Source organism: Equus quagga, chromosome 5, assembly GCF_021613505.1.
Source record: "Equus quagga isolate Etosha38 chromosome 5, UCLA_HA_Equagga_1.0, whole genome shotgun sequence".
Classification (NCBI taxonomy): Eukaryota; Metazoa; Chordata; class Mammalia; order Perissodactyla; family Equidae; genus Equus; species Equus quagga.
The window spans coordinates 6,780,312-6,802,535 of NC_060271.1; the positions used below are offsets into that span (position 1 = coordinate 6,780,312).

General features: G+C 46.8%; 1 protein-coding gene across 3 annotated transcripts; it reads right to left on the minus strand.

The window, feature by feature from the left end:
• Positions 1 to 296: 296 nt before the first annotated feature.
• SHISAL2A (shisa like 2A) lies at positions 297 to 22,195 on the minus strand. Of its 3 annotated transcripts, none has more exons than XM_046660446.1 (3): positions 20,244 to 21,000; positions 14,446 to 14,585; positions 297 to 569 (listed from the first exon to the last, which is right to left on the minus strand). In XM_046660446.1, the coding sequence occupies exons 1-3, from the start codon at positions 20,423 to 20,425 to the stop codon at positions 316 to 318; spliced, it is 576 nt and encodes a 191-aa protein (XP_046516402.1). In that variant the 5' UTR covers positions 20,426 to 21,000; the 3' UTR covers positions 297 to 315. The 3 variants fall into 3 exon arrangements, 2 of the variants coding, with proteins under 2 accessions (XP_046516402.1, XP_046516403.1); XM_046660447.1 differs by having other exon boundaries at positions 297 to 554; positions 20,244 to 20,993; XR_006888514.1 differs by lacking the exon at positions 20,244 to 21,000 and adding an exon at positions 21,020 to 22,195 and having other exon boundaries at positions 430 to 1,676.
• Positions 22,196 to 22,224: the final 29 nt, after the last annotated feature.

Here is a 22,224-nt window from a genome sequence, read left to right on the forward strand (position 1 = left end):
GTGGCAGGAAGACCAAGTCAGAGTTCTCTGACTCCCCAGGTTAGGTGAGGGGCTCCTGAGCCTCCACAGGTCCCAGGCTTCTCCCTGATTGCATGGAGTTGTTACTGGCCATTTTACCTGCGACCCATGTCGAAACTTCCTTTGGCCCACAGTAGGCCAGGCAAAGCAGTATAGCTGGGCCCACAGGTTTGGGTTTGTTGGGAAAAGCTCTCATTTATCCCACTAGGCTCCAAAGTCCCTTTGATCATCCCCACCCACACTTTTCACCGAAAAGAGACTCCAGAAGAGGGTGGTGGAGAGACATTTATTGGCTGTTTATGGGGCTGGTCCACGTGGGTCTAGATTAGGGACAGGGGCCTCTTCAGGGCTGCCTGGAATGTCACTGGCAGTCACTGTGGCCATGAAGCAGTGTTGGAGGAGGCGTTTGGGGTCCGTGTTGCAGTCCAGCCGTGGGTTCAGAAAAGGGTGACTCTTCCCCAGAGGGCTCACTCCTGCCACCTCCACCGAACCGCCCATGTTCCCACCTTGGCGATCAGGGGGCACCTCCTCGGCGTCTGGAAAACAGCAAGCTGGGGACATGGGGCTTCCTCCTGTAGCCCCTTCCTCCCCACCAGGACACAAGCCCTGGCTGACTTCCCTGAGTGCTTACCTTGGGCAGGACTGTGCTCAGAGTCTTAAATGCATCATTCGTTTAACAAACATTTATTAACGATATGCCACATCATGCACTAGGAACTGTGAATGCTTCTCATGAACTTAAAGTTGAGTGGAGAAGAAGCACAATAAACAATTGTTAGGAGAGATGAAGACTGCACCTTGACCATAGACCTATGAGGTCGGTACTGTTAAAAACTCATTTCATAGACGAGGATAAAGGCTTACTGCATGGCTAGTATGCAGAGAAGTGCTGGAAACTTAAAAACGTACCTTTTTCTCTGCTTTAAGAATAGATGCCATGACTCTCTTCATCTACTGCTTTATCCTCCTCTTATATCTGAGCTTAAAAGGAAGCTCACTTGGCTTTATTATTCCTCACTTCCCATTCATGACTTATTCTGTTGCAGGTTACTTGGTTTCTGCCCCCAACATACTTACAATGTTTTGTCACTAAATCCCACGGTCACATAAATCCTTATGTCCCTTGACTTATCAGGAGCATGTGGCACAATTGAGCATTCCTGCCTTTCAGATAAAAAGTATATCAAGTGTTCAAGCTCAAGGAATGTGAGCATCTCTCACCCTTCTCCTCAACCCCTTCACAAAGCCAAGCAATTCAGCAGGTCCTGCTGATGCCACCAAACCACCATCTGCCATATCCACCCATTTCTCTCAGACACGCTCAAGGCCACCACCTTAGGTAAGGCTTTCATTTTCTTCTGCCCAGACCACTGGAACAGCTTCCAGTCGGGCCCCTTTCAGTCCATCCTCCAGGCTGTAGCCAGAGAGATCTTTCTAAGGTTGAGTTCATGTACTGTTCTTTCTTAAAAGCCTTCAACGTCTTCCCATTACCTGTGATCCTTGAGGTGGCATTCAAGGCTCTTTGTGTCCTGGTCCCATCCCTTCTCTTCAGCTTTGTTACTAACCACTCTTCCCTCAAGAACTCTTTGCTTTGCCACACCAAAATTTTCATTGTTTCCTTCACATCTCTGGGTGTCGCCTTGTGCTGTTTCTTCTGCCTGGAATGACATTTTATACCTCTGTCTAGAAAACTCCTATGCTTTAAGACCTATTGATAGAGGCTATCCAGGAAGAATGGTGCATCTGAAACCAAGGCAAGAGTGAATTTCAAGAAGGTAGTTGTACTGGACATTGGAGTTGGTACCCAACATCCACCCCACCTCTTCCCACCTGGTGATAAAAGTTCTATTTAGGGGAGATTGGCCCCACCCCAGCTCTAGGAGTTGGGCCTGATTGATGTGAGCCAATTGGGCAATCCCATTCCTTTACCACATGGATGGGCAATCAGTGCATAGCATTTCCCTGGGCACACTGACTAGTTTAGTGGTGAAACATGCCCTAAGGTGGTCCAGTGAGAGCAGAGCTCAGGCCTTTTTTTTTTCTGGTTAAAGGAAGAGATAGCTGCCTCTTTCTTCTCCTGACTAGAAGGGAACAAAGAGCACCTAGTCCCAGGGACTGCTGGCAGCCAACTTACTACCATGAGAGAAGTCAGTCTGAGGAGAAAGCCAACACAAAATAGAGCTGAGAGAATCTCAGAGGATGGAGCCACAGGCCTGAAGACATTGTGGACTTCTGTTCAAACCATGCCTGAAGCCCACCCTCCTTTTGGACTTCTCACCTACAGTCAATAAATTTCCTTTTTTGTTTGGAGCTTTCTATTTTTAAACAATTTAAGACTCACAAGAAGTTACAAAAACAGTACAGAATTCCAATGTATGCTTCATCTAGCTTTCTCCACTGATGACAGCTTCCATAACCATAGAACAATTTCAAAACTAGGAGACTGACATCAATTTAATACTATCAACTAAACTACAGATCCTATTCAATTTTACCATGTTTTATGTGCACTTCTTTTTGGTGTATAATACTATGAAAATTTATCACGTGTAGATTTATATAACCACTGCCACAATCAGGATAAAGAACTGTTCCATCACCACAAAAATACTTCCTTATGCTACCCCTTTATAATCAGACCTTCCTCTTAAACCTCTCTAGGTAACCACTAACCTGTTTCCCATTACTATAATTTTGTAATTTCAGAAGTGTTATGTAAACGGAATTATATAGTATACAATCTTTCAAGATTGGCTTTTTCTTTTTCTTTTTCTTTTTTTGGTGAGGAAGATTGGCCCTGAGCTAACATAAGTTGCCAGTCTTCCTCTTTTTGCTTGAGGAAGATTGTCGCTGAGCTAACATCTGTGCCACCTTCCTCTGTTTTGCATGTGGGACACTGCCACAGCATGGCTCGACAAGCGGTGTGTATATCCGCACCCAGGATCTGAACCCGTGAACCCCGGGCCACTGAAGCAGAGCATGTGAACTTAACCACTACACCACTGGGCTAGCCCCCAAGATTGGCTTTTTCACTCTGCATAATACCCTTAAGATCCATTCAAGTTGTGTGTATCAAGAGTTGTTCCTTTTTATGGCTGCACATGTTCCACTATATGGTTGTACTACTTGCCCACTGAAGGACATTTGGGCTGTTTCCAGTTTTTGCCTATTACAAATAAAGCTGCTATGAGAGGTTGTGTATAGGTTTTTGTGCAGACTTACATTTTCATTTCTCTAGGCTAGATACCTAGGAGTGTGATTGCTGTTTAGTGGGCTGAACGGTGGCCCCCAAACATATCAGGTCTTAATCTCTGGAACCTGTGAATGTTACCTTATATGGTAAAGTTTTTGCAGATGTGATTAAGGGTTTTGAGATGAGGAGATCATCCTGAATTATCTGAGGGGACCCTAAATGCCATCACAAGTGCTCTTGAGAAAGGCAGAGGGAATCGGACACACACAGATGATGTGAAGACAGAGGGAGAGATCGGTGTGCTACAGTTACAAGCAAAGGAGAACAGATCCTCCCTGAAGCCTTTGATTCGGCCCAGCAAAACTGACTGGGAACTTCTGGCCCCCAGAGCTGTGAAAGAATAAATTCCTATTGTGTTTCTAATGGGCTTGTTTGTTTTCTTTTTTTTTAATTTCTCCTTCTTCTCCCCAAAGCCCCCCAGTACATAGTTGTATATTCTAGTTGTAGGTTCTCCTAGTTCTGCTATGTGGGACGCCGCCTCAGCATGGCCTGATGAGCAGTGCTAGGTCCACAACCAGGATCCCAACCAGCGAAACCCTTGGCTGCTGAAGCAGAGCGTGCAAACTGAACCACTCGGCCATGCGGCTGGCCTCTGTTTTGCTTTCTTTTTTTTTTTTCCTTTTTCTCCCCAAAGCCCCCTGGTACATAGTTGTATATTCTTCATTGTGGGTCCTACTAGTTGTGGCATGTGGGACGCTGCCTCAGCGTGATTTGATGAGCAGTGCCATGTCCACGCCAGGATTTCAACCAACGAAACACTGGACCCTCTGCAGCGGAGCGCGCGAACTTAACCACTCAGCCACGGGGCCAGCCCCTCCCTGTCTGCTTTCTTAATGTTGAGTTTAGGGGATTCTTTATATATTCTGGGTAAAAGTCCTTTGTCGGATATGTGAATATTATTAAGCCCAGTATGGGGCTTGTCTTTTCATCCTCTTAATAATAGAGTCTTCAGCAGCACAAAAATTTTGAATTTTGATGAAGACTAATGACCAATGTATTTTTTTTTTTTTAATGAGTTGAGCTTTTGTGAATGTCTAACAATTCTTTGCCTACCTCCAGGTCGTGAAGATTTTCCCCTGTTTTCTTCTAAAAGTTTTATAGTTTACATTTGGGTCTATGATTTATTGTGAGTTAATTTTTGTCTAAGGTGTGAGGTTTAGGTAAAGGTTTATTTTTTTACTTATGTAAGTCTAGTTGTTCCAACATCATTTATTGAAAAGACTATTCTTACCCCATTGAATTGCTTTTGCACCTTTGACAAAAATCTGTTGGACATACTTACAGTGTGGGTCTACTTCTGGCCTCCATCTTGGTACATGTTTCGGTCCCTCCTCCAATATCACACTGTCCTCGTTACTGTTGCTACATAGTAAGTCTTAAAAATCAAGTAATGTGATTTCCTCCAACTTCATTATTCTTTTTCAATATTGTTTTAGCTATTCTAGTTCTCTTATCTTTCCTTATAAATCTCAGAGTCAGTTTGTCTATGTATACTGGGTCTGCTGCAGTTTTCATCTTTACTGTGTCGAGTCTTCCAATTCATGAACGTGGTATGTCTCTCCATTTATTTAGGTCTTCTTTGATTTCCTTCATCCACATTTCGTAGTTTTTATCATACAGATCCTTTACATGTTTTGTTAGTTTTATACTTAAGTATTTCACTTTCTTTGGAGTGACTATAAATGGTATTAATGTGTTTTTAATTTGGTCTCCAATTGTTTGTTGCTAATATATATGAACACAGTTGATGTTTGGTTCTGACCTTACATGTTATTGATGAGGATTTTAGGCTGGTTACTTTTAAAACTGGAGATGAGAAGCAGGCTCCGAGGAGCAGATCTTGCTTGCCCTTTGTTGGGAGGCATTTGCATTTGTGGGGGAACCCCCATCTGTGGGGATGCCTCCCTCTCTGTGCCAGGAAGAGGGGAGATGACCTTATCTCTAGAAACTCTTAATCAATGCCAAAGGCAAGAACTTAAGTTGGTTACTGTCTGGCAACCTCATGTAACTGATTTAGGGTGGTGGCTTCTGGCCTTTACTTAATCCTATTTGATTCTTATCTAAAAGTTGTGGGACCACCCAATGGCCAGATCCCACCTGGACTGATACCATTTTAACTTTTTTACATGTTCTTTCCTTTGTCTTGTAAAGAGATGGCTCACATACCTATGCCTTAAAATTAGCCTTACTCTCCACTCATTTTTGCAGCAGAAGCGGCAGCAGCAACATGCCGGCAGCAGCTCTGCCTGCCCATGGGTCCTGTCCCCACGCTATTCCATGCTATTCTCTAAATAAAAGAGCACCACTGCCAGATCTTGAGAGTCCAAGAAATCTTTCTTTCGACTCCTTGGCTCACCGACCCTGCATCAGTTATGACCTTACTAAATGCACCTATTGGTTCCAGGAAGTTGTTTTGTGGGTCTGTGTGTGTGTGTTTTGTAGATTCCTGGGAATCCTTTGTCATTTAAGCTTGCATTTTAAGGCATTCCATTGGGTACAGAGGTTTATTTCAACCTTCTATTCAGTGCAAGAATCTCCTTAGGTGAATCCTACATTTGGCCTTTTCCTGGTTACCTTCCAGGCTTGGGGGTGCTCTTTTTTTTTTTTCCTAAACCAAGAATTACAAACTGATGAACCAAACACAGCCCAGAGTGATGAGGGTGCTCTTTATAAGAGCATTTCAAATCTTATCCTAAGAGAGGTCTACCTTTATTGAGTCAACACCTGCCTCCCTATGGCTTCCACCACTGATCCCAGTGCTGTTCTCTGGCTTCGCACAAAATGTCTCCTCATTCCCCAGGACAGCCTTGTAGAGATCTGAGGCCCTAGGCTGTGAGCCCTGAGAATCCTTTGCTCAAGGCCAAATGTCCCCAGCTCTTCAACTTGATACTCACATGACCTGGTTTGCACACTGAGCTGGTCACCTGCCTCTGATCACGTTCTGATTGGTCAAAGTCCCTCTTAAATTGTGGGGCTCTGAGCAGCAGGTAGTCAGGGCTCTGGGGAAAACCGTTAGCCTTCTAGAAGCTATAAAACCATGGCTCAAATCCTCATTCTGATATTAAATCATTGTGCTACTTTGGGCTAACCCATTCTCTTCTCTGGATCTCATTCTCTAAAATTCTATAAAATGGGGTAGAAAGTAGGGCTGGCCTCATTTTTCTATTTATTTTCTCTTGAATTCCAAGTTTTAAAGGATTCTGTCTATATAATGAACTGCATTTATTAAGTACTATTTTTTTTCCATTTTGTATTAATCAAAGAGCTCTGATTAGCAGGAGAGAGCCCATGCTAATTACCCCCTTGAACTAACATGAGTCTAGATCAAAGCAAAGAAACGTGGTCCCTTGGATGGTGAACATGATGTAATCTACACAGGAATCAAAATATAATGATGTACACCTGAAATTTATATAATGTTATAATCCAATGTTACTGCAATAAAAAAGAAAGAAAGAAAGATACCTGGTCCCAGTAAAACCTTTGAAATATTGGAAATTGCTCAAGAATCCTAACTGCTATATTTGGGGACCCTCAGGTGACAGGCACTCAACATTGGGAACCTGTGCTGTGGATGCCAAAAAGTTACCTCTGAGATGTGGTGGCTGGTGTGTTCTATCCAGCTGGGAGTAAAGAAGGACTATCACTCTCTTGCTTCCAGATCCTATATATCTGTTAATGCAACCTGAGATTCTACTCACCTTTATTTTGGGCAGACACGTCACAATGCTGGTTCATACTGAGCTTGTGGACCCACCCTGTCTTGTTTACATGACTCTTTCCCAGATCCTAGAGCTTCCCTGAAACGTGTAGCCTAGGCCCTTCAACTCCACAATCCTAGCCTTCCGGGGAAGCCAGCAGAACAGGCAGTGGTCCCACTCTCGATTACACGTTTCTGTCTCTTCCTTTGACTAATACGGACTTATTGAAGTCCCGCAGTGGTGCCTGAAACCTGTGGGGTCCCGTCTTTGAAAAGCTGCTAGCCAAGAGGCACTTGGGAGAGCAGGAAGCCTAAAGGCAAATATGTCAAGTTCGATCTTCAAATTACGATAAGATTCCTGTTTGGCTAAAATGTGCTGGTACAACAATCTTATCTGATTCTCCTCACAACTCTCTGAGGTGGGTACTATTATTCCATTTTACAGATAAGCAACTGAGGCCCAGACAGAGAAGGTCAACATTGACACAGCTATTAAGTATTGGATCCAGGATTCTCTTTCCATTCTGCTTGATCCCAAAACTTGGACTCTTTCCACAGAGCAGGCATTCCCTTAGTGTGGGCAGGAACTATGCTGGGTCCTGGGGACACAAAGGGGTTTAAGGCATAGTTCCTATCTTTGACATTAACATTAATCTTTGATATTAACAGACTCTTTGAGGAAACTAACATGTAAAAATCTAAGTGCCTAATAATAATTAAAATGAGAGCTACTGGGCCCGCCTGGTGGCACGGTGATTAAGTGTGCACGTCCCGCTTTGACAGCCCGGGGTTCGCCGGTTCGGATTCCAGGTGCAGACATGCCACTGCTTGGCACGCCATGCTGTGGTAGGTGTCCCACATATAAAGTGGAGGAAGATGGGCACGGATGTTAGCTCAGGGCCAGTCTTCCTCAGCAAAAAGAGGAGGATTGGCAGCAGTTAGCTCAGGGCTAAGCTTCCTCAAAAAAAAAAAAAAAAAAGAGAGAGCTACTAATTGTTAAAAGCCTACCATGTGTCAGAGACTAATTAGTTCCTATGTAAGCACCGCTTCTAGTTTTTACCACTTTTTTAGTAGGTATTATTGTATGCATTTTACAGAGTAAATTGAGGCCAAGAGAGAAGTGACTTGTTTAAGGCCCCACAATGCAAGTGACAAAGCCAGGATTAGAGCCCAGTTTGCTGACATCCCAGCCCAGGGTTGTGCCTTCCAACCTTTCTCCAAGGACCTCTGTGGTGACTCCCCTCATTGCCTGGGCTCCTCAACCCTGAACTTGGGACTGGCCTGTGGTGACCAGCCAGGAAAGTTCTCAGATTCTCTCCTGCCTGGAGATGAGTCAAGACGAACTCATCGCTGAGGTTCGTTTGGTTCAGAGCTCCCACTCCACCAACTGCGGTTAATGAAAGAACAGTGGGCTCTGGGGCAACTGAACCCTCTTTGGAAGGTGAGAGGGGCTGCTGCAGGGAAAGACTCCTGGCCCAGGAGCCAAAGGCTTGGCCACCAGTTGGCTCAGTGACCTTGGGCACATGACTGTCCCTTTCCGGGCCTCAACTGCCCATCTGCACAGTGAGAGCATTGGACTTGATTTCTAGGAGCCCTCTGAGTCGATGAGAATGTCTGATTAATGATCTCCCTACCAACATCTTTCAGAGGAGAATGAGAACCGAACTCTTGTCTATCTTTTTCCTTCCATTTTTTGCTCTCTCATTAAATGTACATAGGTTGGAATTCACCTCCACACTTACCTCACTCACCTTATCTACAAAATAGGGTTGATAATAACCACTGGCAGAGTCATTGAGCAGGTTAAATGGGGTGAGGTGTTTAAAGTCCTTAGCACAGCACCTGGCATAACAGTAGGGGCTCGGTCACACTCTGATCAAGCTAGTTCCTCACAAAGTACCAGAGTAAGACAGTTACGGTCTTTGTTGCATCCCAAGTTTGGGGGATGGGGTGGGGGTGGGGGTGATGGGACAATATAGAACGCCTGGGCAGCAGAAGGACCCTGTTTTCAGAAACTGTTCCACTTCCACTCTGCTTTTGCCAAGGCACTCCCCAACCCGCCCCTGCGCCCACAGTCAGATGTCAGGACCCCAAGGTGAAGGGCAGTGAAGGGCTTTAGAGTCTGGGAGATGGCGGTTGACATCCCAGCAACATGTGCTGGCCAGCTGTGTGGACTTGGCCGGTTCACTTCCCTTGGCTGAGCCTTAGTTTCCTCTGCTGTAGAATGGGGCTAATGGTCTCTACATGTCCTACTGAAGGGGAAGACAGCAAACAGAAATAGAAGTCTGCAAAGGGCAAAGCTCTGATGAACGTAGGATAGTGGGCCTGTAACTGTCTCAGATGTAGAAGGAGGGACAAGGGGCTCCTGGGTTGATGCCATGGGGTCAGAAAAAGGAGAGGACAGCACTAAAGGAAGAAGGGGAGGAACTGCGAGCTGAGTTTGGGCAAAAGGCAGAGAGAGCCAAAAGCCATCATTAGTAAAAGGTCAGGAAATGCATATTCCATCTTAAAGATAAGAAGCAAAAGGCAAGATCACAAGCTGTCTCACACCCTGGCAACTGAAGAATACAGCTGGTGGCTGGCAGTGAAGAGGCGCAGGGCGGCTTTCATTCACCGGGCCAGGGGGTGAGCTGTATTCTCTTTGAGTCAGAAAGGCTGTGGGGTGTAGGGTGGGGAGAGACGAGGGAGCAGGACACAAGCAGGAGCACCCCACAAACCCAGCCTTGTGACATAGAAAGAGTAGGACTTTGGAGGCAGGAAGGCAGCCGTATTTGAATTCCAGCTCCACAATTTACAAGCTGTGATCCCTTGGGCAAGTCATCTAACCTCTGAGACCTGGTTTTCACTTCTGTACAATGGATGACAATAGCACCTACCTCACTGGGGTAGTTGGGAAAATTAGGTGAGCCAGTGCATGAGAAGTCTCAAACAGTGTCTGGCACATAGTAGGGACTTCGTGTTCACACCACAGGGATAAGAGGTGGAAGGAAGTGGAGGTTGAGTCTGCTCTGCCACTCACTCACTAGATGACTTTGGGCCTCAGTTTCCTCGTGTAAAATGGATAGTAATGAGAGCTATACTGCCTAGTCATTGTGAGGAGCAGAGGAGGTGGTCTGTTAGAACTAGTTCATTCCTTTTAACTGCTCTATCATCTTTCACTATTCCTCTACTGATGGACATCTAGTCTGTTTCCAATATGACAAGCTATCATGATATCCAGCTTTATAAGTCCTGTTCTAGTGCAACTATTTCTCTAAGTCAGATGATTAGAAGTGGGATTACAGGTCCCCTTTATCTGCTGTTTCACTTTCCATTATTCTGGCTACCCATGGTCAACCACAGTATGAAAATATTAAATGGAAAATTCCAGAAATAAGCAATTCATAGGTTTTAAATTGCACACCATTCTGAGTAATGTGATGAAATTTCTCACTGCCCCACGCGGGCTGTGAATCCTTCCTTTTCCAGCGGATCCACACTGTATACACTACCCACCTGTTAGTCACTTAGTAGCTATCTTGATTATCAGATCAATTGTGCTGGTATCGCAGTGCTTGTGTTCAAGTCACCCTTATTTTACTTAACAATGGCCCCAAAGTGCAAGAGTAGTGATACTGGCAATTCAGATATGCCAAACAGAAGCCATAAAGTGCTTCTTCTAAGTGAAAGGGTGAAAGTTCTCCACTTAATAAGGAAAGAATGTGCTGAGGTTGCTAAGATCTAAGGTAAATTTTATTACAGTACATTATTATAGAATTTTTTTTAAGATTTTATTTTTTTTCTTTTTCTCCCCAAAGCCCCCCTGGCACATAGTTGTGTATTTTTAGTTGTGGGTCCTTCTAGTTGTGGCATGTGGGATGATGCCTCAGCATGGCTTGATGAGCGGTGCCATGTCCGTGCCCAGGATTCGAACTGGTGAAACCCTGGGCCGCTGAAGCAGAGCATGAGAATTTAACCACTTGGCCACGGGGCCGGCCCCTACTGTATATTATTATAATTGTTCTATTTTATTATTAATTATTGATGTTAATCTCTTACTGTGCCTAATTTATAAGTTAAAATTTATCATAGGTATATATGTATGAGAAAAACATAGTATATATAGGATTCAGTCCTATCTGTGGTTTCAGGCATCCACTGGGGGTCTTGGAACATACGCCCTGTGGATAAGGGGGGACTACTGTACTGAGTTATAGGGTGTACACACTTTTAAATAGACATTGCCAAGTGGTTATATCAATTTATACTCTTACCAGTCGTGTATGAGAGTATCCATTCCCCCCAACCTTCTCACCATTAATATTTTTGGACTTTTGCCCAAAAAAAGTGTGTCATTCTTAAATTGCATTCTCCTGATTATTAGTAAGGTTGAGTATCTTTTCATGTGCATTCCTTTTTTTGTGGTTTACATTTTCCCATTGTTTAAAGGTGTGCTTATATATTCTAGATATCAATTCTGTCTCTATTTTATATGCAGTTGACTCTCATTATTCACAGTAGTTATGTTCTATAAAGTCACTGCAAACACTGAATTAGTGAATACTGAATCACTGCTCTTTGAGGAAATACAAGAGTAGGTTCCCATGAGCTTCTGGTCAAATTTTTGTCAAGTGATCAATACATAACTTTGTTTTGTGTTTCTGTTTAAAGACGTCTTACTTAGTATGTACTGTTGATTCATTAACGTTGAACCCACTGCCAACAGCACTATAACTTCCACCTGGACAAAGTTTATCTAACACATGTATTTTCTCCACAAGTCACGCCACAGCCTTCTTGTGCTTAGGACACTAGATACACTTCAGCATTACAGTCGGGGGCCATTTTAAACAGCGAAATCAACAAAAATCACAAGAATGCAGAAAACTTGGCACCAAATATACTGCGAAAAGGACACTTGTTTACAGTATGAGAGCTGAAACAGGAAGGCAGGGCGTGGCCTTGTTCAGCGTCAGCTGGGAATGCGTGTGACGGGGCAACTCAAAGTCTTTGCTGCTCTGTGCATGTCCACATCCACAAATGACCTCAAAAGCACTGCGAGTATTGATTTTGAGGTTACAAATCCATTTTAGCAAGTAGGCAAATTCCCAAAGATGGAAACTCTGAATAATGAGAACTGACTGTATATATGTATTTACATTTATATTTATAATATCTTTGCAGTCTGTCTCTTGTTTTTTAACTTTATGTACGTTATCTTTCGTATTATTTGTATTTAATGTCTGCTTGTACTTGATGTAGGCAAATTTGCCAATTTTTCCCTTATTTTTGTAAATTAAATGTTTTATTCAAATTCTTTTTTTTTTTTTTTGGAGGACGATTAGCCCTGAGCTAACATCTGCTGCCAATCCTCCTCTTTTTGCTGAGGAAGAGTGGCCCTGAGCTAACATCCGTGCCCATCTTCCTCTACTTTATATGGGGGTTGCCTGCCGCAGCATGGCTTGATGAGCGGTGCCTTGTCTACACCCGGGATCTGAACTGGCGAACCCCGGGCCGCTGAAGCGGAATGTGTGAACTTAACCGCTGTGCCACCGGGAAGGCCCCTATTCAAATTCTTATATTTTAATTAGTCTTTTTCTGGACTTTCTTTCTATTCTAGGCTTTCTGAACGTTGGCACTATTGACATTTTGGGCCAGATAATCCTTTGCTGTGGAGTGCTGTCCTCTGTCTTGTAGGATGTTTAACAGCATCCGTAGCCTCTAGCAATAGATACCAGTAGCACCCTTTCCCCAATTGTGACAATCAAAAATGCCTCCAGACATTGCCAAATGTCCCCGGGGAGCAAATTTGCACTCAGTTGAGGGCCACTGCATTGCCCAATTCCTTTAATTTGTGTGTCAATATCACACTGACAAATTCTTGTATCTTTAAAATGTCCTGTTATCTGATGAGTCTCCTCTTCTTTCTTTGCCAAAATTGTTTTGTTCACTCTTGTACCTTTACTTTCTAGATTAATTTTAGAATTAATTTGACAGATTCCATGAAACCTTTTGTTGGCATTTTTATTTATAGATTAATTTGGGAAGAACTGATGTGTGTATGATATTGAGCCTTCCTATTTACATCCAAGCCATATCTCGCCAGATAGGTTCTTTTATGCCTTTCATTAACTTTTATGATTTCTCTATAAAAGCTGAAGCCCGGGCTGTCTCTGGTCTCCCCCACGCTGGGTCTATGCTCAGATTTTTCCCTATTCCCTTGCCATTGCCTTCCAGACCTTCCTGACTCCAAGGGGAGCCAGATGGATCCTTCCACCCCAAAAGCCATCCCTCTTGCTTTCCACCGCTCAGCCACAGCAGGATTATTCATAGTCATCAGCTTCTGGTGCTGTTGTTTGTTGCACAAGTTTGTTGTTAAGTTGGAAAATTAATCTTTTACAAACGGAAAAGCCCTCTCTGTCTTTTTCTGAAACTTAGCTGCTACTCACCCTGCGCCCCCTCCCTCCCTGATGTCTGCCACCCTTGCTTCTTCTGTTTAGCTTAAATTCCTCCCCTGTCCGGCCTGGCCTTAATCCCGGTGGTGCCCCAGGGTGAATGACCCTGCCATTGCATAAGTCTCACTCAGTCCCGCCCACACACCTTTACCCATTATTTACCCTCTCCTGGAATGCCTTTTCTCCTCTACTTTGCCTTAACCAACTCCTTCACTAACTCAACACTAATTCAAGTCTACTCTCCTTGAAACCCTCCTTACATTTGGTATCAAACAACTTTGTGCTTCATTATATCGTGGCCCAGACCCAGCGAGGTGGGCAGAAGAAAGAGCAGGACTCAAGGCCGAAAGACATGGGCTGCATTTCAGCCCTACAATGATTAGCTGTGACACTTGAAGTAAGTCATCTAATGTGTCTCAGCCTTGATTCTCTCATCTCTAGAATGGAGATAATAATGCCCATCTGGAGTGTTGTCGACCAATACGGAAAGGTCTTTTGCCAGTGGGGACTTGTATCTTTCACAGAAGTTGCAGAGGTTGTAAAAATATGCGCCATAAAGGCTTGTGAGAAAGCAACACTTTTTCTGGCTCCTCAGAGGCTCCAGATGGCCCATGCCAGTGAAGGAGGAGGTAGTCCAGAACATCAGATTCTTGAAAAATACCTGTATTTAATTTCTGAATAAGCTGAGTTTGGGGAGCAGCAAATTTTTCTTATTAATTCTATTTTGTTTGGGGTAATATTAAAATCAGTTTCCATTCCCTAAGGCTAGAATTAAAATATTTTCTTAGAAAATCCACAAACTGGATTAATCTCTATGTGACAAATAGACTGCTGACTATGTGAAATTACTTTGATAAACACCAAGCACATGCGAGTTTGGGATGGGCCTGTTCAGATCATGAACCTCCTGAGAAACGTGCCACGGCTTCTGAGCATCCCAGGGGCGCTCGCAGGCAAACGCTCAGACACCATCTCTGAATATCCCCTCTGTGAGGTGCTGCCCCGCTGGAGACAGGGAGACCACGTGGCCTCTTTCTCACCTGTAGTCTGTAAACTTAAACCTGGGTCCAACTTCGTGAGGGGCTTTGAGCTGATGAACAGGTAACAAAGCACACAGACAGTGACGATGAAGGCCAGGAGCACGACCGCTGCTATGGACAGGCCCACAAGAGCGCCAATGCTGGGGAGAGACCATAAGGAGCGGAGCGTCAGGGAGGGACTGGGCAGGCAGTGCGTTCTATGAGAAGTGTTATAAGTGTCACAGGAATTGGCCGGCTCTGACTTTTGTCCTGTCTCTACTTGTCTCAGGCTTTCTGAGCCTAACCATGGGAAACAGCATCAACTATATGACAAGTATTCACCACATACATAACATGACACGCCTCAGTGCCACCAGGTAGTTGGGACTCACTATGTGTTCCTTTTCTTCTCTTCTCCTTCCCTCCCTATTATCCTCAACCTGTTCCCACCCTAGAAAGCGGGAGAGGATCTGAAAGAGCCCTCCCCATGCTGCCGTTCCTTAAAAACAAGACACATAGTAGCCTTTAGCTAAAAACCAGCTATCCTTCCAGCTTCAAGGTAACTTCCCACCCACCCTCCAGTGGGTCATCACACCCGTGTGGACTCCTCGTCTAGAGCACCTCCCTGCCGCTGGTCCCTCGCCCGCCAACCTCACTGCTTCTGCCCCAAGTCAGGCCTTGGGCACCTGGTCTCCAGACAACTACCTCCTGGCTCATTTGGGGGCCACCATCTTTCCTGTTTCACATGATCTCTCCACCGGGATTTTACCTTTGAAGGCCCTTTACGTTTGAAGATCTCTGAAGGCCCATCTCACTGTCTCCTCCTCACTAATGCTTTCCTTGGTCATCTTTCTCTCCCCTTTCTTCCCCCCATGCCAGGCTAATCCACCCAGGACACATGACTCAGGGCCTTCTGCCCTTCCCACTGGGTCAGGCAGCCCAGTGTGGTGGGGAAAGAGCAAAGGGCTTTGGAACCAGACCTGCTTGGGTTAAGAACCAGGTCTGTAACTAACTCTGTGAGATCTTGATGAAGTTATTGAACCTTTTGAGCCTCGGCTTCTTTGTCTGAAAAGTAAGAAAGATCAAAACACAGCACCTCACAAGCAGTGGAGAGGATGAATAATATACGTAATATTCTTGGCACACAGTAGGTGTTCAACACATTCCTCGTGTGCTCCTCAAGGCAGACTCAGACCACATTTAATCGGCTTTGTCCTCACCTTGTATAAGCCCTGGCACATAGTAGGCAGTTAGTACAGATTATCGTGTGTCAGGCTTTGTGAGATGTTCTCCCAATAGTAGGGGAGACGTAGTACCAGGATTTGTGTGCCCTTCCACCTACAGCTCCTTCTCCAGCTTTTCTGCCCTCCCTCTCCCCGACCCCAGCCCCAGACTTCTGCTCCTGCCATTTCTGCTGGATTTTGCTCCCAGCTAGCTGACGGCTGATTTCCCAGCTAGCTAATAGCTAATTGAAACTTAACAGAGACACCTTAAAGCTTTGGAGAGTTCGTCTTCCCATGGTTAAATAAATTATTGGTGCCCCTGCCATGGAATAGTATAGAGCCAATAAAAACATGTTTTCAAATAACATTTAAGATCAAGGATAAATTCTGATGAGATAATGTTAAGTGAAAAGAGCAGGACACACTACTAAATATATAGGATAATCCCAACTTAAATAAAAATAAACATAAATATATACACAACTATATACATGTAAGGTTGGAGGGAAATACACCAAAATGCTAACAGGCTGTCTGTGGGTGTAGTGCAGGCTGTGGATGTCCTGTCTGTGTTCCCTTGGGTCTTATAATTGTCGAATATTCTGGCCAGAGTTTCAAATGCCAGCAACTGTATCTGTTTGTCTGAGGGCTTTCTCGGGCTTAGAGCAGTCTCTGTCTGCACGCTGAGCACGTCAGAAGTGTGGGAAAGTTAATGCCTCCCTTCTCCCACCAGCACAACCACTGACAGACAGACGTTGGCACGCAAATACTCAGCTCCCTGGCCCTCAGGTGGGATGACTCAGGCCTATGTTCTACACTGTCTGGCAGAGTTCAGCAGGTTTAAACTCCAGGGGCCCTCGCGGTGACTTGCTTGGTGACATACCATCGTTAGCTCCTTCCCTTCCCCGCTCACTTCCCCACCCTCTGGCAGTGTTTTCTAGGATCACTTTCCATATAAACTACTTGCCCTCAAATCCTTGTCTCTGAGTCTTCTGGGAAACCAAGTTAAGGTACTGGATCTCCCAAGATTTCTTTCCTTTTTTGTCTCTCCTGTCCTTTCCACATTTTCCACATTGAGCATGTAGTACATTTTAGTTCTTGTAGGCACTTTATTTAAACATTATTTACTTTTTTGAGACATATTCACTATTTATAAGGCCATCTGGAAGACTTGTGCTCAGATTGGGACTCCACCCTTTACGAATGACATCTATGGGCACCTGGATGGAAACCGCCCTCAAAAAGTAGGGTCCTTTGAGGAGGGGGGTGAGAGAGCTGGGGGGATATGTCCCAGATCAGTGGTCAGTCAGGGAGCAGGCCCTGCCTCTGATAGTGTGTCTGGAGACAGAGGAACCAGCCCCTAAGGATAGAGCTGGGAACAACAAGGGAGGCTCCAACGGGGAAAATCTGTGCTTAGTATAAGATGAACTGTAAATGATCAGCATTGTCCCATGGTGAAGGTACTGCCTCAAGAGGACAGGTTTGCACAGAACACCTGGATGAGTACACCTTTCAGTGAAGTTAGAGATTCCTGCCCCAGGTGGGAAGTTGGGTTGAAGAGCCACAGGCCTCTAGGGTCTCACAGATCTGTGACTCTGAAAGATAAATAACCCACGGTGACCTCCAGGAAAGAATTGGAGAGGCAGCCTGACATTTGTTAGGGCTTTTGAGTCAAGCACTTCTAAGTTTGAATCTTGGTTCTTCCACATATAAGCTGAAAAATCCTTCACCTCAAAATCTTCATTCGTAAAGGTTCCTATCACACCAGATGTCCATGAAGATTAAACAGAATGTGTAGATACAGCGCCTGACCACCAATTCTGCCCTCCAGCAAGGCTGCTGCCTTTTGGCTCACAGCCCAGTAAAAAAAACCCAAAACACAACTACTGATAGAGGGTGTCTGGAAAGTGGATCAGACATGTGATAGCAACAGCTGCTTCTCCACAGGGCGTCTTCACGTCCTGAGATATGCTTTTAAAGACAGCAATTCTCCTTGAGCACAAGGAAACAGCATCCACCTGGAGATTTTTATGCTTTTAAGGGCCAGCTTTCATGAAAAGGGCCAAATGGAGTCCAGAGCAAAACAAGGCCTCCACCCTGCAATGCTGGGGCTCTGATAGGAGCATGCCAGAAGGACTGTCTCAGTACACTGATCACCTAGCTGTCCCGAGGACCCTTGGTTCCCCTCCTCCAGTTTGCAACTGTCTGTGAGGTTTATGAACCATGTTACGTCCAAGTTCAGGAAAAGTCAGCCCTGGAAGCTAGAACTTTTCAGTTGCCCTTGGGGTCTGGAATGGGAGCACACTGACATGCAGTGTGACGTCAGAGATCCCCCATCTAACCCACTACCTGACTGTCTGAGCCACTAAAGCACTCCACACATCAAAAGGGTTCAAGGCAATGGGAAGGACTACAAGGGGTACACAGGGAAGGGATGGTGGCAGAGGGATGAGGTCCCGGCTGGGTGCTGAGGGGTAACCGGGGTTGGGAGCAGAGGAGCCTGAGCTTTCGTCCCAGCTCTGCCACTTCCTCTCCCTGGGGCACTCTCAGATAGTAACTTAACCTCTTTCAAGTTTTCTCATTTGTAAAATGGAGAGCAGAGGTGCCAGGGCTGCAAATGTGTGAATGCATCTGGCCCTTGGATGTCCTAGTAATGTTCTTTAAATCTCAGTCTGCTATGACATTGCTAGAAGATCTTGGGTAATTCACTTTCATACCCCGAGCTTCACTTTCCCCACCTATGAACCAGGGAAAGGGAACTCCCTTTTACTGAGCACCCACTATAAGCACTAGTCACTTTCACATGCACTATTTCATTTAATCCTCACAACAATTCCATGAGACAGGTATTACTACTGCTATTTTAAAGATGAAAAAAGCAACTTGGGGAAAATTTGCCCAAATTCACATAGCTATTAAGTGACAAAGCCAAGGTTTGGACAGGGTTCTACCCAGCCCCAAGACTCCACACTGTCTCTATACCTCAAAGGGAGGTCAGCGCTATCATATTTCAGCACCCAGCTCAGTGCTAAGTACACAGTGGGTCTTCGACAAATAGTCCACTGTTAGCTTTAGGTGCATGTCCTATCTCTCTGAACGTTCTGTGAGCTCCTCAGGGGCAGGGCATAATTGATTTCTGTGTCCCCAGTGCCTAACATAGCACCTGGCAAAACGCAGAGGCTATAATGAATGAATGAATATATGGATGAATAGAGAATAGTAAATTAATATAATTCCCTGGGTTACGGATAGCAGATTACAGATAGCAGCCAAATGTGCAGGATTTGAAAACCTGGCCATCTGAAAATCCCTTAGAATTATAGATTGAGCGGTCTAGAAAAAGCGATAATATCTGTAATTGTCAGTGGCATATGTCAAGTTGATTTCACCTCTTTATCTCATTTGGTCCTTGCCCTAGTCAGAAATCAGAGCGACGATTTATCATCCTCCCATTTGATAGATGAAAAGACAGAGGCTCAGAGAGGTTTTAGTGAGGAACAGTTCTTTCCCACCCAGAGGGCACGCAGCCTCTGGCCCATACCTCCAGGGACAGGAAAACCACTGTCTACTAAGGCGGCCCAGCCCACTTTTGCTGATGTCTGCTTCCCAGAGCAGGCTCAGCATCAGGTCCTATTTTCTGGATGAGGCCTTTGGAGACCCAGAAAGACTGAGATCTATTGCCCTCCCAGCCCCACACTTAGGTTCCAGGAATGTCAGCACTGGCCTAACCACCTCCTTCCCTGAACAAGTAGGGAAACTGAGGACCTGTGGGTGGGGATTCACCCAAATAACATATCTATTAGTATAGCCTGAGCTGGCTTCTGCCGTGCCATTATGCTGTTGTCTCATGGTGAACTTGGAGGCAGCTCTGATCCCCAAGTCTTCTGCCTTAGCTCGGGAGTGGTGTACACCCCCAGCACTCACCCCAGGCCTGTCACATGCTAAGTGCTATGTAAGGAGCGGCTGAAACAATGACTAAATATGAGGCTGGGCGGAGGCTGGGGTTGAGCTGGGGTGTAGCATCAGGCGAGGATTAAGGCTTGAGGCTGAGGTTTGCAGGTAGGCCTAGACGATGTTTAGAGTCAGGGTGGGAGAGAAGTGCTGAGGTGGAGTTGCAAGGAGGATGGAGGGGGAGGTTGGGGCTGGGATCAGCGTTTGGGAGTGAGTCAAGTCAGGGATCAGGTTGGGGTCGACATCAGGGAAGGGACCTTGCCGGCACTTGGGATGAGGGTGGAGTTTGGGTTTCCTGTGAACGTTGGAAGATGGGAGTTTGCTGTTAGGGAGAGAGTTGGTAGGTAATTTGGGGTCGGGTTGAGGATGAGGGTGGTGGAGGAGGACGTTCAAGCTTGGATCAAACAATGGAGAGAGGGTCAGGATGGGGGAAGGGAGCTGAGAAACAGTTGCAGGGGGAGTCGGGGTAGTGGTGGGGAGAGAGCGGAGTTCAGTATCGGGCCTGAGGGGCTAAGGGCTGCGTGGGGGCTGGTACTGACGTTGGGACGGGCACCTGGGTGAGGACTGAGGGTTCGGCAGGCGGCTGGGCCTGAGGGTGGGGCGAGGGGGCTGGGTTCCAGGTGGGGTTCGGGCCAGGGCCGGTACCTGAGCCACCACATGTAGCTGTGCTCGTAGGGGAAGAAGCTGTGCGGGTCGTCGCAGCAGTACTTGTGGTCGCGGAAGCCGCAGCAGAAGACGGCGGCCGCCTCGCCCCCCGGCCGCGGGCAGCTGAAGCCGCGCACCACCTCCCGCTCGGTGCTCACGTAGCTCGTGCAGGCGCCGCTCATCGCGTCCGCGCCGGGCCGCCGCCCCCTCGGGCCCCCAGACGGGCACGGGCGGCGGGGTGAGCGAGGGGCGCACCGAGACAGACCTGAGCCCGGAGAGACAGAGACACGGACAGAGAGACAGAGATCGACGCACAGAGACCGAGAAAGACACCGCGAGAGGCGCGGAGACGCCACGGTGAGACCTGGAGTCCCCGGGGACCCAGAGGCGGCCTGGCGCGCGGACCGGACGCGGCGGGGGAAGGGGAGAGAGGGAGAAGGGCGGCGGGGCGGCAGGAGGGGGCGGCCCGCGGAGCCGGGAGGAGGGAGCCGCCGGGCGCGTCCCTGCCCGCGTCCCCCCACCTCCCACGGGCCCGGCGTCTGCGCTGGGGCGCCGGGGCTCGGAGAGACAGGGGGTGGACGCCGCTCCCGCTCTGAGCCCCGCCTGCCGCCAGGCCCCGTGCTGGACGCTGCGAAGCCCGGGGCAGCTGCAGGCGAGCGCAGGACACAACCAAGGGACGGGTCCGCGACCGCGCGCAGAGTCAGTGTGGCATGATGAATATACGACCTCAGTTACCCTTTACGACAATCCAGAGGACCAGGGATGTTCAAACTCACTTTATAAATGAGAGCCACCGGTCAGAGAAAAGTCATTTGTCCGGGCTCTGAAGCCTGCTGGGGTTTAACCTGGAACTAGACGGTTCCCGAGCTCTTCCCCTTTTTGGGGCTCTCACATTGCGTCTTTTCCACTGGACTTTTAAATGTCTTCGTCCTCTGGCTTCCTTGCTTGCCTCTTCCTTTCCCTGCGCGGCTAGCTCATACACCAACATGTTTACACTCCTCTGCTCACACTTCCTGCTACACTGGCCTAGGACAAGGGGGCTGGTGGATGCCCCGGATGTAGTAACCTCGCCCACCGGGAAGCAGAGGCAGCACACCGCTCCATCCTCAGAGATTATTTGCAGGTCACCGGGCAGTGTTCCCCTGGCATCGAGGACCGCGCCTGAAGCATCTGTGGGAAGCCCGTCGAGCCCGCGGGTCTGTCCTCTCAGGGTGCGCGGGGGAAACGCCAGCTCGGGCAGGCGCTCGGCTTGGCCCGGTTACGCTGAGCCAGGACCAGAGACAGCTGTCAGGGATTCCCATTCAGCCAGTCACAGGATGTTGGGGCTGAAAAGGACCTGTGGGCCATGTAGTCAGTTATTGAATCACAGCTGGCATTGAAAAGGATAAATAAATAAATGGAATAGGAAAAGTGCACTGCCAATAGTAGAGCTAACTATTCTTTCATAAAATGTTTGTTTCAGTTACCTATGTATGTATGTATTGTGGACCAGATCACGATGTAAAGTGAATTTCTTATATGCATCAGGTTAAAAGGGTTTGAGAGTCACTGACTGACGCCTCCCATTGTACAGATGGGCAGGGGCTAGCTCCAGATTACGAAATCTTTAGCTCTCCGCATGTTTCACAGCAGTGGGTAGAGTGGGAAATAGCTCATGTGAGCCTTGGGACTCCCCAGTTCCTCCATCCCTTGCTTTGGGTGTGTGGGGGACAAATCATGGGCTTTAGGGGATCTGGGCTCAAGCCCTACTTCTACCCTGTCCCTGCTTTCTCTCTCTGTGCCTCAAGTCCCTTTTCTTCTCTAGGCCAGCTCCTCAGATGCTGACGTGTGCCATGCCCTTGACTTGGGTTCTGGAGCCTCTGAGAGGGGTCAGACCTGGGTCTTTAGAAGCACGCAGTGTGGTGTGGAGTCAGACAATCACAGGACAGGGCAGTGAGAGGGGAAATATGAGGCCTGTGGCCACAGAGGGACCACCTGAAGG

Coding starts and splice junctions, on each gene's coding strand:
- SHISAL2A (XM_046660446.1), bottom strand. CDS start 20,425: ATGAGCGGCGCCTGCACGAGCTACGTGAGCACCGAGCGGGAGGTGGTG. Junction 14,586..20,243: donor AGCTACATGTGGTGGCTCAG/GTACCGGCCCTG, acceptor GTCTCTCCCCAG/CATTGGCGCTCTTGTGGGCC. Junction 570..14,445: donor TTTAAGTTTACAGACTACAG/GTGAGAAAGAGG, acceptor CCATGTCCCCAG/CTTGCTGTTTTCCAGACGCC.